At 37.2% G+C, this 17,812-nt stretch overlaps 1 protein-coding gene across 4 annotated transcripts in view; it reads left to right on the top strand.

Moving 5' to 3' along the window:
• Positions 1-3,804, top strand: part of THUMPD2 (THUMP domain 2 tRNA and snRNA guanosine methyltransferase) — a 40,322-nt gene extending 36,518 nt beyond the window's left edge. For 3 of the 4 annotated variants that reach the window (XM_074204387.1, XM_074204380.1, XM_074204392.1), the window contains exons 9-10: positions 709-817; positions 2,370-3,804. In XM_074204387.1, coding sequence (XP_074060488.1) covers positions 709-817; positions 2,370-2,706 — 446 coding nt within the window. In that variant the 3' untranslated portion in view covers positions 2,707-3,804. The remainder of the gene's footprint in view (positions 1-708; positions 818-2,369) is intronic. The other variant, XM_074204399.1, reaches the window with a different exon arrangement.
• The last annotated feature ends 14,008 nt before the right edge of the window (positions 3,805-17,812 follow it).

Below are 17,812 nucleotides of genomic sequence, written 5' to 3'. Positions count from 1 at the left end.
AAAACAAAACAAAACAAAAAACTTTTTAATGCCCTCAGCTTTCCCCCTTAGTCTTAATTCATTCTAAACTTTGGCAGTTCTGGCATTATATTTTTAAATTGTTATGTTATTTTGTTAATACCTTTTGTTTTTTTTCATTTTGTTATATTACTGCATAGCAATAAATGCAATATTCCAGACCCACAAAAAAAGAAGATACATGTCAGAGTATGCCTCTCCTCTCCCCTCTCTCTTATATTCCAGTGTAACATAGTTACTCTCCCCTCTCCGCCCAAGATTCATATCATCTCTACCAGAAATTGTATAAGTATCATATAACATTATATATAAAAATCATCTTTCTTTGATGATTCTAGAGGCATTTAAGAATCATTCCCTTCAGGGCAACTAGGTGGCGCAGTGGAGGATGGCTAGGTGGCTCAGTGGATAGAGCACCAGCCCTGGAGTCAGGAGGACCCGAGTTCAAGATCAGCCTCAGACACTTAATAATTACCTAGCTGTGTGGCCTTAGGCAAGCCACTTAACCCAATTTGCCTTGCAAAAACCTAAAAAAAAAAGTCTTTCCCTTCCACAAAGTCATGAACACCAATTTTCATTATATGGAATTCAGGAGAACAGAAAAGTCCCTTTTTAAAATTTTATTGTTGTTTGGATTCTAAGTAAACAGTAATATCTTATAATTTAATTACTTTGATTTCTATTTTGTAGAATTGCCATTACTTTCTGAAAGTGTTGATGTTATTATTTCTGATATTCCATTTGGAAAAAAATTTAAATTAGGAAATGACATAAAAAGCATTCTTGATGAAATGGAAAGGCAAGTATAATGTATTTTCACTCTATATTTTGTTTGGAGACATGTCTGGACTTTATGGTCATTTTAATATGTAACATTTAACAAAATTTAGCAAAATGATAACTAATTTTAAAATCTCCTTATTTAACTCTTGTGTTATAGGTGGTCATAGCCATTTTCTAGAATTTCAAAGTTAAATATGACCTAACTAAAGCTAGATGACTCAGTAGAGAGAACACTGATCCTGGAATCAGGAAGATCTCCAGTTCAGAACTGGCCTGAGACACTTACTAGCTGTGTGACCTGAAGCACGTCACTTAACCTCTGTTGGGAGGATGGAAATGGCAAGTCATCCTTGCCAAAAAACTCCATGGATACTTGTGTCTCTGGGTTCATGTAGAGTTGGACACGGCAGACTGAACAACAAATGTACTGGACACTATGCTAGAACACAGATATGACAAACAAAGCAATTCCTGCTAATGAGGAACTTAACAGTCTAATGGGAAGACAAGTTATGTACTTATGTACATATAATATGTATAGAGAAAGTAAATACAAAGTACTAAAATGCTAGCAGCCTGGTAGCAGAGAAGAGGGAATTGGGAATGGTTTCATATCGAAGTTAGTTTTTGAGAGATATCTTTGAAGTGGAGGTGAAAAGGAGGACATTCTAGTCATGGGGGGATACCAGGACAAAGACCCTGATACAAGAGCTGGAGGATTACCTGGGAAGATTAGACAGAAGACCAGGGTCCTGTCCAGTGAGACACAAGATCTTCAGGGCTAAGCAGCAAAGCAGAGCTAAAAGCTAACCAGTCACATGGTAAAACCTTCTGTTAAAGAAAATCACTTTGCCTGCATTGTGGAGATTAGACTAGAGTAGTGAGAAAATTGAGTCCAAAAGCCAATTAGGAGGAAAACCTATTGCAGTAATCTAAGTGAAATGGAAAGGGTTTGAACTAGCTTTCTCAGTGTGAGACAGAGTAGAGACAAGTGGTCAGGTGCAAAAACATTAGAGGTAGAAACACAGAGATTTGCCAACTGATGGGATAGTGGAGTAAGGGAGAGTGAGGAGGACATCACCAACATAATGAGAGAACCAGCCAGAACAGTGTCACAGAAACCTAGAGAGAAGAGAGTTTAAGGGAAGAAGGTGACCACCAACAGTGTGAGGATGCAGAGAGGTCAGGGAGGATCAGAACTGAGACAGGGCCATTAGATTTGACAATCAAGAGATCACTGGTAACTTTGGAGAGAGCAATTGAATTATGTGACTTGCTCATATTTTTCACTTTGTTTATTGAGGTATGACTCTTAAGTTAATTATTTGATTTTCCTTTTCTTTAGAGTGAAAATAGATAATTAAAGTGAATTTCATTCTAGTGAATTTGGCAATTTTTTTTAATGTCTGCATTTTAGAAAACATTAGCTAGTTCACTACATCCTAGAATTTAAATTGATAAAATTAAATTTTAACTTGAAAGTACATTTAATCCTTTAAACATGTAATCTAGTTGTATGTATCCAAATAAGATCAACTATTCCTACCCATTATATCTTTTTGTTACAGAGTACTGTGTGTTGGAGGGACTATTGTATTGTTGCTTAGTGAAGACCTCCACAGATCCTTGCAAGAGTATAAGGGAAGTGACATCATATGGAATTCCAGTAAGGACAACACAAATGAATTCAAAATTGTAAGGTATGTGAATTCTGAAGAAAAAAATGGAATTCCAGTCAATGTTTCATCTTCATTTCAAGACCATAGACAAGAATGTTTGGACAAAAAGCCACTTTTTGGCACCTTGGTGCAGATGGAATGCCACAAAGTTAGCCTTGGAAGAACCGAGGCATTCATATCAAAATATAAGAAAATTCATACTTCTGGACTACAACAATCTTCTTAATTGGTTTAGGTCATAAGTTTAGCAGTTTAGGTGTACATTGGTAGAAGACCAATGATCTTCCTATCACTCTCTACATAATCAAATTCCATTAAAATTATACCACAGACATGAGCAGTGGAAAGATGTTACCTGCCCTCCAAAGGCTTTGATGTTACCCACGATGTCCAGTCAGCAAAGAAAACACAACCACCAGGGCATCTTCACCCCTTTCTTTCCCTGAGCCCCTCCTCTGGGCAGAGTCCTCCAGAATCTATCCAGAATCCTTATATGTCCACTTGACTTCATTGAGGTAGGATTCACAATTGTATTTTTTCTGATGAATTAGAGGACCGCTAACCAGACTTTCCAGTCTGCCCTCCCAATACCTCCTGACACCGCTTCTGTGTATCTGGCTTATTGAGGTAACTGTCTGTTCAGTGGTGCCTCTCAGGATTTCCAGACTGTCCCATCCCCATTGCAGCTTTCTTTGATAGGCAATCTTGCAATTAGAGTGGGAGCTCTTTGAGAGCAAAGACAATTTCACTTGTGTATACCAGTTATCCAGTGTCAGATAGTGTTTAAGAAATGCTCTTACATTCAATCATAGATTCTCACTTTAAGAATTCTGCTTTCATAGTACTTTGTTTATTCAAGAGATTTAGTTTTGTGTATTCACTAAAATATCTTTTAAAATGCTATTATAAGTGATAGAATTTAAAGAACTGGTGCTGGCACTCTCTCAAAGTATGAGGTGTAGCTAACCAAAACACTGTTTATTGGTCAGGCATTTCATTAAAAAGATAAAATTTTTTAATCCTTTTAGTAGTTCAAATTAAGTATATTGAAAGCAAATATGATGTGCCACTGAATGGGTGTTTTGTATTATATTTAATTTATAACTATAGAAATTCTTATTTTCTTAAATAGAAAACTATTCTGTAAAGCTATTTTGATATGAACCTAAACTTTTATTACACCTTGTATTTTTCTGCTTTGTAAGAATGAGAATTATTATCATTTTCAGTATATTGTATCACCCATATTAAGGATGTCAGTGAATTGATAATGCAAATGTCAGCAATGCTAACATATTTAGGATAATAAAAAATAAAACATTTTAAAGTATTGTGTAGTTGTCACCTTTCTTATGTAAAAACCTGTTTCCTCCTTTCCTATCATTTCAGAGGAGACCTAGAGTTCTGAGAAATGAAGAAATTTTTCTTTTTGTGATAATAATCTTCTCTGATTCATGGGTATATTTGATAGTCTAATTACTAAAACACATTCAGAATGATAAATTCTTCCTTCCCTTTTGCAGTGCAAGTAACAACAATAATAGCATTCTAAAGTTTGACACAAGTAATCACAATTGCTTACTTATATATAGTACTTTAATACCGTGTGTGTGTGTGTGTGTGTGTGTGTGTGTGTGTGTGTGTGTGGTCTTTGTGACCCTATTTGAGGTTTTCTTCGCAAAGACCAGAGGGGTTTGCTATTTCCTTCTCCAGCTCATTTTACTGATGAGGAAAATGAGACAAACAGGGTTTAGGGACTTGCCCAGGGCCCCAGGAATAGTTTATCTGAGGCTAAATTTAAACTTCCTGACTTAAGTGGACTCTCTTATCTCCTGCACCACCAAGCTTCCAGAAGTAAATGCATACATACATCTGTGTAGATCTCCATGAAGACAGATACATATGTGAATGTATCTAAATCTATCCTAATAGATAACATTCTATATAGCACCTATGGTGTACTAGGTACTATTCTTAGCACCTTACAGTTACCTCGTTTGATCTTCATACCAACTCTGCAAGGTGGTTGCCACTATCCCCGTTTTACAGATGAGGAAACTGAGGCAGACAGCCTGACTTGCTCAGGGTCACTCACCTAGGCAGCATTTGAACATTGGTACTCCTGACTACAAACCTGGAGCTCCATCCATTGCATTACCCAGCTCTATGGGGTGTTCAGAGAGGTCTAACATGAGGGCTAAAAGAAACTTTTCAGACTTCAGCAACCACCCTTCACTCAACTCTCACCTGTGACTCCAAGACGCTATAGTGTGCACAGCGGCCACATCTTGGTAAAAAGCATCTTGGCAGATGCCTTAAACCCATCAGCGTTAGGGGAATGTCTCCCCCAAACATGTGATTTCCCCTGGTAGAATGGGAAGACAAGAACAATTTGTCCCAATGGCCATGGAGGTGGATGAAGCAGGTGCTTTGGAGGGCTTAGAGGTGGTCAAATATTGAAGATGCCCAGGTCACCCACTGCATTCTGGCCTATACAGAGTCTTTGTCTTGCCCCTGCCATGACTCCAGTAGAGCGACTTAAGTCTAACTTACATGCTAGTCAAGACTGCAAGTAATGCAAGTCATGCCATATGACCCTCTTCTAAAACAAAAGAACAACATGACATTTGTATGTACACACAAAATACATAGACATCTGTACATACAAACATATACATACGTATATAGTTTACTTCAACAAAATCCTCCTCCAATGCCTCACCATGGCATGGAAAGTAGACCACTCTTAAATGTTAACCCAACCAAGCTAAGTCTCCAGGTGGGCTGCAGATCCATTCTTCAGTCATGATCTGACCCACTATGAAGGGAAAAATGGGCTGTGGTCAGCAGAGGGCATAGCCGCACCAGTGAAATCCTAGCTCCATTAAGCCTTTAAGGTTTACAAAGGCCTCTCCACACAATGTCCCTCAAAGGCATACCCGCTTCTGATCTGCTATTCTGTCATTGATATTTTTATCTATCCTACTTTGAATTTCAAATTTTAATCACTTAAAAAAAAGACCACCTCAAAACCAAAGACTTTGGACAATACGTTCTTTTTCTTTCCAATTATTCCCAGTCCTGATTTGTAGGGGGAAAAATTTGTGTGGGTGGACATCTGTGTGGGTGTAACCAAGTTGCAGCAAACAGCAGGTAGAAAAAATGTGTTTTTCACTGACTTGGCTGGCATCAGTGTAAATTACAAGAGCCAACATAGCAGTCCCAGGGACTTAATATACTTCTGTCATCTAATGACCCATTTTTAGCTTGTACTAACATCTCTTGTACATGCAATGAATGAGAAGTGCTTTTGAAACTTTGCAGAAATGATACATCTTGCATCTTAAATATTATTGAATTATATAATTAAAATTGTTTAAGTTCTGTATCATATTTCAGAATTATGTTGTCCCATTTTCATCTTTCAGAATTACAACTACAGAATATTTTTTTCAAATGAAAAGTATACATGCATTTCAGATCTTTTACTTTTGCCTTTGTGGTGTTTTTTTTCATGTATACTCTTGGCTAGAATAAACACAACCCACATTTTATACATGTTACATAAACTTGACATGAAGAAACTATTTTTACGTCATTTAGAATAAAAATTATTTTAATCAGTCTGATATACATCTTACTTTTAAAATAAACACTTTACTATAAGTTTGGGGGCTTTTGGGGGGGGTAGGCAGTTGACTACAGTTCTATCCCATGCTATGATGTATTTCCTCCTCTCATGTGGACCCATAATGTAATGTCTTTGTGATAACAGCTGAACTCTTGTGAAATTGCAATATTTGACAATAGTATAATTCATTTAAAGGTTAATAAATAAATTGAAGATTCTTCTTTGGCTTCTCCAGCAGGAACCAAAAGGCTCTGGGTTTGAAAAAACAAAACAATAAATCAAAGACAAATCTAACATCACTAAACAGCTCTGTGATAAAGAACAGAGGAATGAATACAAATACGTATCCACTTACACACATGCAAATTTTGTTTGTCCTTCATTTTTGAAAATGACCATGACATCAGGGAGGTGATGCCATAACAAACATGTGAGTTGGATTTGAGTGGGGAGGGGGTGCTTTGCTAAAACACCAGTCTCACTTTCTCCTCCAGACTCATCTGGGTTCAGTGGCCAGAAATGAATCAGGGTGACTGGAGATGGAGCTGGATGGGGGACAGAGTTAAGTGACTTGCCCAACGTGACTCAGCTAGTAAGTGTCAAGCATCTGAGAGCAGATTTGAACTCAAGTCCTCTTGTCTTCAGGGCCAGTGCTCTGTTCACTGCACCACCTAGTTGCTCTGATACATATAAATACACAAAACACATACATATATACATATACAAACATATAAGATACACATGTAACTATATGTGTATGTGGGTATATGTACAAGTATGTATGGGTGTACAGATATAGATATATAGATTAGATTAGATATAAATCTTAGTTCAGCAGAACCTGGCCAACAGAGAAGGCCTTCTTTTCTTGGACTTCCTAGAGATGTCTTTCCTTGCCTTCCTCCTATTAAGTAATCATAATAATAACAAGGTTGAGATTTTCATGAGTACCTTAAAAACTACTCTATCACAGGCAGAGAGGATAAATTATAAAGAGATAATTATGGTAGATCAAAGTTTAGCTTTGTCTGGTTTAGGAGATAGTTGTTCTTAATTTCCCCAGACTGGCCAAACCTGTCTAGTCCTTCAATTAATTTTTATCTTCTCCACATGGGGTTTTAGAGTTCCATACAACCTTGAAGAAAACCTAGTCCAATTACTTAATTTTGCAGATGAGAAAATCAAGGAGAAATGACTTGCCTAAGGTCACATGAATAATTGTTTGTCCTTCGGTCTTGAAAAGGATCATAATAATCTCAGGGATGTGGTTCTATGACATGCAAGTAAATTGAATTTAAGTGAAGAAGGACCATGCAAAGTCACCAGCCTCATTTTCTTCTTTTGGAGCCATCTGAGTTCAGTGGCCAGATATAAGTCAGGTTGACTAGAAATGGCCCTGGATATAGTGGGAGATCTTGGACTTTTTAAGCTAAAGTCTTTAACAGGTCTCAGTTTGACTGAGACAATGTCCCTTCAGTGATTAGGCCAGGTAAGAAAGAAATGAAGCAAAGAAAGGCCTCTGTTATCTAGTTAAAAAAAAAAAAAAAAAACAATCTGAGAGAGGAGGACCTATTTTTCTGATCAAAATAGAAACAATTGCTATTTAGATTCTCTCTTAGTCAATCTAGGTCCATAGGTTCAACCAATGACCAAGTATCACTTGGCCTGGGACTTATTGTTGGCTAATCAATGGAAACCAAAGTGATTTGGGGGCTAGTATTATTATGATTACTTAATAGGAGGAAGGCAAGGAAAGACATCTCTAGGAAGTCCAAAGACAAATCTCAGGTCCTTTGCTGTTGGTAGAAATCTACCTATGCTATTTTATAAGGCAAATGGTTTAGAAAAGATATATCTTTAAACTCTAAAAACAGGAGGGGGGGTGGGTAAAAGAGAAAGATTGAGAAGAAGAATCAAGTGTAATCCATGGAAAGTACCGTCAAGCATAACAACTGATTAGTGGGCAATGTTCAGAAAAAAAACAATGTTTGAAATTTCAAAGTACTCCTTGTTATGTGAAGAATTTTTTAAATTAAGATTCCAGAAATTCATTATCCTTAGAAAATGTAGAAATTCTGGAATCTATTTTTGCCATCTGAGTGTTTCAAACAAAGTAGAAAAAGTTAGGAAGCTTGGCATTGAAATCTTCTCTCCCACACTCACCAGAGGCATGACCATGAGGAGTCACTTTAATACCTTTGAACCTCAGTTTCCCCAAGTGTAAAATGAGGATTTTAATATCTACAAAGCCTCATTAAATTGTTGTAAAGATCAACAAATTAAAAGCTTGCTCAAAACTTAAAATATTATATTATTGCTTGAGAACCATTATACCATGGTAATGAAAGGACCAGCCCTGAAATTAAGGCAACCAGAATTCACAGGTTGCTTGTGCTGAATACTGACAATGACTATGGGAAAACCACTTTTCCTCTCCCTGCAAATCTCTTAGAAGATTAAATAATTTACTGATCTATATCAGTAGAAAGATTTTCCATACCAAAGTGTCCATCACACAAATAAATCATAGATTCAAACTCATAATTACAAATTATTGTTGCTTAATAATGTAATTTTTCTTTCAACTCCCTCAGTCAGTAGAGTTTTCCCAAAGTGTAGGAAATTGGGACTAATTCTTCCCTTTCCTGACGCCGATATTCAAATTGTCTCTTCAGTCTTGAGATGAGGGAGGAAGAGATGATAATGAACATTTAAAAATATGAATAATTTAATTAAATTGCAAATAAAACACACCCAAACCTGTTATACAGTTATTAAGCTAATAAACTTTCCTAGTCATACCAAATGAGATAAAATGCATGGATTGACTCTCTTTTCTTCCTCCAAGTTCCGGATCAGAGCACCAGACAATTTATAATAATGAGACAATAACTAGAATTTTAAGGTTTGCATGGTGTTTTACAAATGTCTCATTTCAGTTTCATGACAACCCATGAGATAGATGTTATTATTACCCTATTTTATAGATGAAGAAACAGAATAAAAAGTTAATGACTTGGCCAGAGAGTGGAGATGGATGGCCTTTGCCCAGACATGGTTAAAAATGCCCTTTTCCCCTAAATTCAACAAAGATGTAGTGAATATTAGAAAATTTTATTTGGGAATCAAGTGGATGGTAAAATAAAGTCAGTTAAGGCACAGAAACTTTTGACTGTCAAATATAAAAAGACACAATGATCTTCAACAACTTTGAATCATATTGTTTAAGCAGATCTCTTCTTGCCTCGTCCTATCTCTATGGTGTCACAGAAACATCTGGTAACATTGTTAGTACAGTACAGGACCTGAAGTCCAATAGATCTGAGTTCAAATCTGGTCTCAGACTCTTAATAGCTGTGTGACCCTAGGTAAGTCACTTTGTCTCTCTGCCTCAATTTCTTCAACTGTAAAATGGAGATAATAATTACATTAACTTTCAGGATTATTTTGAGGATTAAATGAAAAAAAAATTTGTAAAAAGTACCTGGTCTGTAATAGATGTTTAATAATGTCTCTTCTTTTCCCCTAACTTTCCAGGATTATTCTTGGAATGCTTAGAAGTGATCCCTCTATCTGGCTACAGACATGAACTGCTTCCTTTTCTGATCATTTTTTTTTTACTTTAGAAAATACAACAGCAGTCTAATCCAAAAGAATTAGGGTTCACTTTTTTCTTCCTGGAACCATACTGCATTTAATATATTTATCTGTAGGACTGTGCTTGCTTTCAACCTATTCCATCACCAATTCCTTAATTATTACTCATTACCACCTTCTAATATTAACAGTGCACCTTTATATAGCACCTTTGAGTTCTCTCGCTACAGTCCTTTGGAGTACAGTTTTCCCTTCTACATCTGACATCCCCCATTTCGGTTTCTCAGTTTTGTTGAATTGTGGGCAGGGATAAGATTGTCAGCTTAAGAAATTAAAGGGGAAGGTAGGAGGAGTTTTAGACAATGAAGTCCAACAGATGACAAAGAAAATATCTAGAAACTCAGAAATGCATTATATATATATAATATATATATATATATATATATATATATATAGAGAGAGAGAGAGAGAGAGAGAGAGAGAATTGCACAATATCAACCAAATTTTCAAATAAGGTACTGTAAACACCCCATAAAAGGAAAAATTTATTCTCTGGTTCTTCTTTTGAGAGGGCCAACAATTTTTACACAAATTTTCCAAATTATGGGGGCAACCACAACCCTAATTCTTGCAATGTGGAAGGGACAGCAGTACAAACATTAGTATCCCCATTTTAGAAATAAGCGAGCCGAGGCTCGTACATATTAAATGATGACATGAGTGTCAGGGATAGGATTTGTCCCCAGGATCTCTGACTTCAAGGCTGACCCTCTTTTGGCTGCCCCACACAGCTGACATCATCTATAGTCAGAGCTGCCCAGGATGCTCACATGTCATTCCATGATGAACACACTTCTAAAGATTTCATTTTTCGTTCTTTCTTTGTTATGTTGTGTACCAGTCTTCAGGCATGTAATTATCCTGCACAGAACCAGCTGCTCAATCGTTACTGGGAACGGGCTTGACATTTTCTTTGACACCTTCTTTGGTTCTGTAGGCGTTCCACAGACCCACACTGGGGATGATTGTTATTAGTTATATTCAGGGTTTTTCAAAAAATAACAAAAAAATGAGCTAGATGTAAAATGAAAGCTTTGGTCTCCCCTGGCCACGTTTTTCAGTTTTCTTTAGCAGGAACTAGGAAAAGAGAAACCGACAAAGAACATTCATTGTCCACTTTCAGGTCATATAGCCCTCATCCACTGATCTAGCTCCCCAGATTAACCCCAGTTTGTCCTGTGCTTCTCTCTCCTCTGATCTATTTTTCTTCAGAAGGGTCCTAGTTTCTCTGAGCTTTGTTGTCTTTATGTCCTGACTCTCTCTGAAATATTCTTTATTTAAAAATCTACCCAATCCATCACATCCATATCATACTAATTGCATTGTTATAAACCCTTGATTATCTTTCATAGTTGGATAATTTCAATTCTTTAGTCTTTTTTTTATTGGAGTAACCTGTTGTCATGATAGTAATTTACTGGAAGCTTATGTGTAGCCTATAAAAAGGTGATTGATAGTCTATAAATGTGTTTGCAAGAGCAAGAGGGGTTCACAGGGACAACCTTGATATACAAAGTCCACATACCCTGACTGAGGAGTTGGACAGCTTGGATTACATTTCCTGATAATGGCTTGTTTTATAATCTCAGAAAAAATGCTAATCAATCTCAATTATCTTATGTTAAAAATGAAAATAATAACCAGGCTTTAATCAACTATCCAAGAATGTGTGATGTTAGAAAGAAAAAAAGCCACTGGACTCAAAATTATGAAGCTCTGGGTATGTGACTCTGGATGACCCCAGGAAAGTCATTTGACATCCCTGAATCTTTGTTTCTTGTTTTAAAAATGGTAATATACAATTTGGGCATTGATAAGAACAGGGTTCTTAATTATTTTGGGGTCTGTGACCCCTTTTACAATCTGGTGAAGACCGTGAACTCCTGAGAGTAAGTTTTTGAGTGTATAAAATAAATTTCGTAGGATTGCCAAGGAAACCCATTACACAGTGAGAAAAATGATTATTTCTCTATTGTATTGAATAACTAATTGTTGAATCAGGATCAAGATTTTTTTTCCCTTTTCTATTTCCTCATCCAGAAATCGAACAGCTTGGTAAACATTGCTTAAAGACTTACCAAGCCAGGAAAGATAAGATCTAATTAAAGACAGTAAAGAAATAGGTAAATGAATAGTTCCTGCATGTCTATATGGACAGATCTGGAAAAATGCATGAATTCTCTTTTGTCAGACAGGTGAAATGAAACTGATAAATCTCTTTGACTAAGATTTGGGTGTTTAGAGTACTATACCTCAAGACCCTCAATGGAATAAGTCCATCTTTCACTATAATATTTATTCTATAATTAATTGTTTGCCTAAAGGAGTTGATTACCACCCTCAGGAACATTTGCTCTTCCAAGGACATATAAACTGTGAGACCACTGCCATGATTCATCTTTGGCATTTGTGTGAGTTACTGACCCATTTTATTGGTAATATGTTAGCATTATTAGTAAAATGATTAATTACTCAGAAACTACATCTCATGACCTTGTCAAATATCACAATAGAAATAGTTATCAAAATATTTTTGTAAGCATTCATGGATGCCAGGTTAAGAACCTCTCAAAGGCAACCAGGACTGTGAAAAGTTTTAAATTCAAACCATAAGTAGCTGTTAGGGGGAACTATGGATATAGTCTGGAAAAGAGAAAATTTAGGAATATAATAACTGTCTTCAAGTATTTGAAGGTGCTTCACCTGGAAAGGGGATTAAACTTTATCTTTTTAGCCCCAAGAAGCTGAACTTGAAGCAGTAAGTGAAACTTGTGTCAATTCTTACCAAATGACCAAAGAGCCCCAGCATTTCCGCAACTGCTAACTTAAATAAACAAATAGGCCAGCTAGGTGACACAGTGAATAGAATACTGGACCTGGAGTCAGGAAGACCTGAGATCAAATCCAACCTCAGACACTTAATAATTACCTAGCTATGTGATGCTGAGCAAGTCACTTAAAACCAGAACCCGCACAAGTTAGCAAAACCACAGGTTGATAAAATGAAATAAAACAAAATAAAATCAAAATGCTAACAGTTGTTATAAGCAAAAAAGCTATCTTTATTCTATTGGAAGAGGGAAACCAGATACATATATATTGTCTTCCCCTACTCTCACCTCCCTCCCCAGCTCCCACAGGAGAACTGCTGTGTGGACAAGTCTCAGTACTTATTCTAATGGCTTATTCCAGTGAGTTGTGGCCCTGACAATGGATGAGTAAAAGTAACAATGAGAAAAATTTGATTCATAGAAAGACTTCATGACCAGAACACAGTCACAACAGGTGCTGTCCAAGTTCAGGGACTACCTGATGCTGTTATGAAATAATTCTGAGATCATCTATAGAATGACACATGAAGGATTGCTGTTAGGCCAAGCTCAAGACACAACCTGCTTATTGGACTTTAGCTCTGGAAAACAGGGTGTCTCCTAACAGTAAAGAGAGGGGGTGACCTTGGCATAGGGATCCTGACCTTTGTATAAAGAACTTCCTGATATTTAGAATTGGAAGTGGGCAACCTCACCAGAGGGCTTCAAAGAAAGACTGGGTTCATCAAGTGGATACAGAGAAGGGGGTGGGGGAGAGGGAAAAGAAGAGAGGGTGACAGAGATAGAGACCAAAAGCAAGATGGAGAAAACAGACAGAAACAGTCAGAGACATACACAGAGAGACAGAGAGGGAGCTGGAGATATAGTGATAGAGATAGAAACAGAGATAGAGAACAGAACTGTGTGTGTGTGTGTGTGTGTGTGTGTGTGTGTGTGTGTGTGTGAGAGAGAGAGAGAGAGAGAGAGAGAGAGAAATATTGTGCAAATCAAGTTGTATAGGTTGTTTTTGATGGGAAGAGGGTCCCCAATAATTTTTAAGTGTCCTAAAACCAAAAATTTGGGAACTTCTTTCTCAGAAAAAGAGATTCCCTAATGCCTAAGATTATGATTATGATTTGCCAGAGATGTGGATAGTATTCTTTTAATGATCCACCATCACATGGTTTTTAAAATTTTTTTATACCTTATTTCTTATGCAATTTTAAAAATGTCATGATTTAAATTCACTTTGAATGAAGCAAGTAAAAGGCATCATAGGTGTTTGGAGTTGACTCCCTCTGCACCCTTGTTTTAAAGATCCCAGGGAATCAGGACAGATCCTTCCTCATTCCAACAGGTACTCTTTCAGAGTCACTATGACCATCAAACCTGAAATTCAAAAGTTTTTGAGTTATTGACCTTGAAATCTAATCACATGACCTCCTTTTGCATCAACTGTTACCACAAATCAAGAAAAGTCATCAGGATGAAGCATGCCTCCTGGCTTGTAGAAGAGATGTGATGGACTAAAAACTCAGAATGAGACATACTTTTTCAAAGTGTTGTTTCTTTTTCCCCACTCATCTAAACTTGTTACAAAGGAGGTCTTCTATTTTTTTGAGGTCAAGGAGAAGAATGGGTGAGTTAGTGGGCAGTGAGAAAAAAATTTACTTTGAACTTAATCATTAACAAGCATAAACATTCCAATATTCAAAGAAAAAAAGAATTTCACATGAAACTACAAACTTCTCTTAAGTATTAAATTTAAAAGGAGCGTTTATGCTTGTTAATAATTAGGTTCAAAGTAAATTTTTTTCAATAAAAGGAATAAAGAAAAGTAATCTGAAATAATTTTCTGTGATGCCAGCCACAAACATAGGAAGGAAGGCCCTCTTGAATAACAATCACTTTTTAATGAGAAACTGCATGGCACACTGGGTAAAGAACTGACTTTAGAGCCAGGAAAATCTGAGTCTGAGTGCTGCCTGTTGAGACCCTGGGCAAGTCCTTGAATTCTTCTAAGAAACTCTGTAAGCCTCTGAGTTATGAAGACAATGCTAAGCTTCTTTGGTAGAAGGAGATTGTACGTTCATCCAGGGATATTCTCTGGCTCTATCCATCCTAGTCCTAGTGACTTATTCCTGAATAAGGAATCTTCTTTGGAATACCCAAGAAGAGTATTAAAATGACTGGCATATCCTCGGGCTCCTGCAGTTTTTGATGTGTTCTCGAAGGTTGCTCATGCCATCATCTCTTATCCTAAGTCAGTCACCAAATCTGATCAGTTTGGCATCCATCCCTTTCTTGTCTCACTTTGACCACCCTTGTACAGACCCTCATCACCAATCCAGTCTAGGTGTTCTAGACTCTATACCCTCTCCACTCTTTTAGAATAATCTTCTGTATGCAAAGCTCTGGTGATTTATGACCAAGTCTTCAAAGGGTCACACAGTAAGAGTCTGAGGTCAGATGTGAACTCATCAATATGCATCTTTCTGACCTCAGGTCAGGGAAGATATGCACTTTATCACAACCCCCATCATCTCATACATTAAGAAACTGTCTTAAGGTCATACATGTACTCAATATCAGAGTCAGGAATTGAATGCAGAGTCTCTAATGTCAAATATTTCTATTGCACATAACCTAGAGGTGTTCAAGCAGAGGTTAAATAATCACTTGTTGTGGTTACATAAAAGAGCACTCATAGGCTGACTGGGTTAGATGACCTCTGAAATTCTTTCTGATTTCAAATTAATGATTCCACATTTTTGTTTACACTTGCTTTTCCTATTGATGCTACCATGACCATTAGGATTAAGTCTGTCTCTTGACTGATCCATGGTTTAAACTGTTGATCAGTACTGATAACTCCCAAAAGACCACAGACTCTAACATTGCTAAAGTCTGACTCAAACATCCTGAACTTTCCCAATCTAACCAGTGAGATGAGATTTTATATTTATTAAAGAGGAGGAAATGAATTTAAATTCACTGCCATCATTCCTAAACAAACCTCCTGTTCACATTGTAGCCCTATCCCTCTCATGTTCCAAGTATTTAATCACTAAGCTTGACACTATCCCAAAGTGTCAAATATAGAAAAGATTTTATTTTGTCCTTTAATAAAGCAATCATAGTAATATAAAATTGCTCTAAATCACTAATTATTAGAGAAAAGCAAATTAAAAACATCCCTGAGGTACCACCTCACACCTCTCAGACTGGCCAATATGACCACAAAGACCAATGAACAATGTTAGAAGGGATGTGGGAAATCTGGTACACTAATACATTGTTGGTGGAACTGTGAACTTATCCAACCTTTCTGGAGAGCAATTTGGAATTATACCCAAAAGGCAATAAAAATGTGCATACTCTTTGATCCAGCAATACCACTACTTGGTCTATACCCTGAAGAGATTATGAAAAAGGGTAAAAACATCACCTGTGGGGGCGGCTAGGTGGCACAGTGGATAAAGCACCAGCCCTGGAGTCAGGAGTACCTGGGTTCAAATCCAGTCTCAGACAATTAATAATGACCTAGCTGTGTGGCCTTGGGCAAGCCACTTAACCCCATTTGCCTTTCAAAAAACCTAAAAAAAAATCACCTGTACAAAAATGTTCATAGAAGCTCTCTTTGTGGTGGCAAAAAAATGAAGATTGAGGGAATGCCCATCAATTGGGGAATGGCTTAACAAATTGTGGTATATGTATGTGTATGTGATGGAACACTATTTTTCTACATTTATTGTTCTATTAGAAACCAGGAGGGATGGGAATTCAGGGAAACCTGGAAGGATTGGCATGAACTGATGCTGAGTGAGATGAGCAGAACCAGAGGAACATTGTAAACCCTAAAAGCAACGTGGGAGTGATGATCAGCCTTAATGGACTTGCTCATACCAACAGGGCAACAATCAGGCACAATTTTGGGATATCTGGAATGGAGAATGCCATCTGTATCCTGAGATAGAATTGTGGAGTTTGAACAAAGACCAAAGACTTCCTATGTACCTTTAATTTAATTTTTAAAAAAAAGTCTTATTATGTAATTCTGCTATATCTCACACTGTTTCTTCCTTAAGGACCTGATTTCTCTCTCAACACATTCAACTTAAGTCAATGCATACTATGGGAATGATGTAAAGACTAACAAACTGCCTTCTGTGAGGGGTGAGGTGGGGGGAGGGAAGCAAGATTGGGGCAAAAAAAAAAAGAATAACATGTTTTGTACCAGAGGTCTGACTGTGACTGTATGTTATTATAAAACACCTTTCCCAAAGTCTAATCCACTGTTGTTCAGCCCAATTTGTCAGGATCAATAAGGGTATTGAATCCACTGACTCACTGGAGGCATCTAGTGTGATCTTTCAGTAACTAAGACCTTTTGGGTTGGGAACCACATGATGATTTTCCAATCTCAGCTCTGTGACATACTGCCTGTGAGACTGTGGCTGAATCACTTCCTTTCCCTAGACCTCAGTTTCTTCATCTGCAAACTGAGGGAGATGGATTGGATGGCTTGCTTCTAGCTCCAAATCCTATGCTGCTGCTGCTGCTGCTGCTGCTGCTGCTGTTCTAAGGTTTCCTGTTATTAAAAATTCGCCAATTAACGAAAACTCTCCTAGATCACAAGAATGACCTAAAATGATTGGATGAGAAATCAGACTGACTGGATCTCAGGAGCTGACATGATTCATTGTGATCGTAAAACATAGACTTGAAGATGGGTTGGCCCATCAATTCCTTTCCTCTGCCTTAACAATTCATAGGGGAAGTTGGTGATCATGAGGATCATGGGGCCATCATCCATATTTATTGTTTGTGTCTTGTGTCAAAGTCCTTGATGTGAACAGATCCTTCATGTAGTGGTCTATAAATAAGAGAGGTTCAAGCATTCCTAAGAGGGACAACTTGAAGAGTCAGTCAAGCCGAGGACTGCTGCAGCAGTTGTGCATTATTACTTTGGTCACATATTTATGGCCACAAAGTCTCAGCTCATATTCCTCTATGTACTCTATGAACTTGAGGAAGAATATATACAGAATGCTTTTATCAAATGTTCTTTCTTATTCTACCACCTTAGTAAATAGTCCTTTCTAAAAGCTAATTAAGGCTGCCTTCTCTGAGCCTGTTTTCTCCTCATCAAAATGGAGACTAATCACAGCACAGGGTTATTAGGAGGATCACTTGAGATATTTTATGTAAAATCTTTGCAGACCCCAAAATTA

This window comes from Macrotis lagotis, chromosome 1, assembly GCF_037893015.1.
Source record: "Macrotis lagotis isolate mMagLag1 chromosome 1, bilby.v1.9.chrom.fasta, whole genome shotgun sequence".
In the NCBI taxonomy this organism is placed as follows: domain Eukaryota; kingdom Metazoa; phylum Chordata; class Mammalia; order Peramelemorphia; family Peramelidae; genus Macrotis; species Macrotis lagotis.
This window is presented reverse-complemented; position numbering and strand designations above follow the sequence as displayed.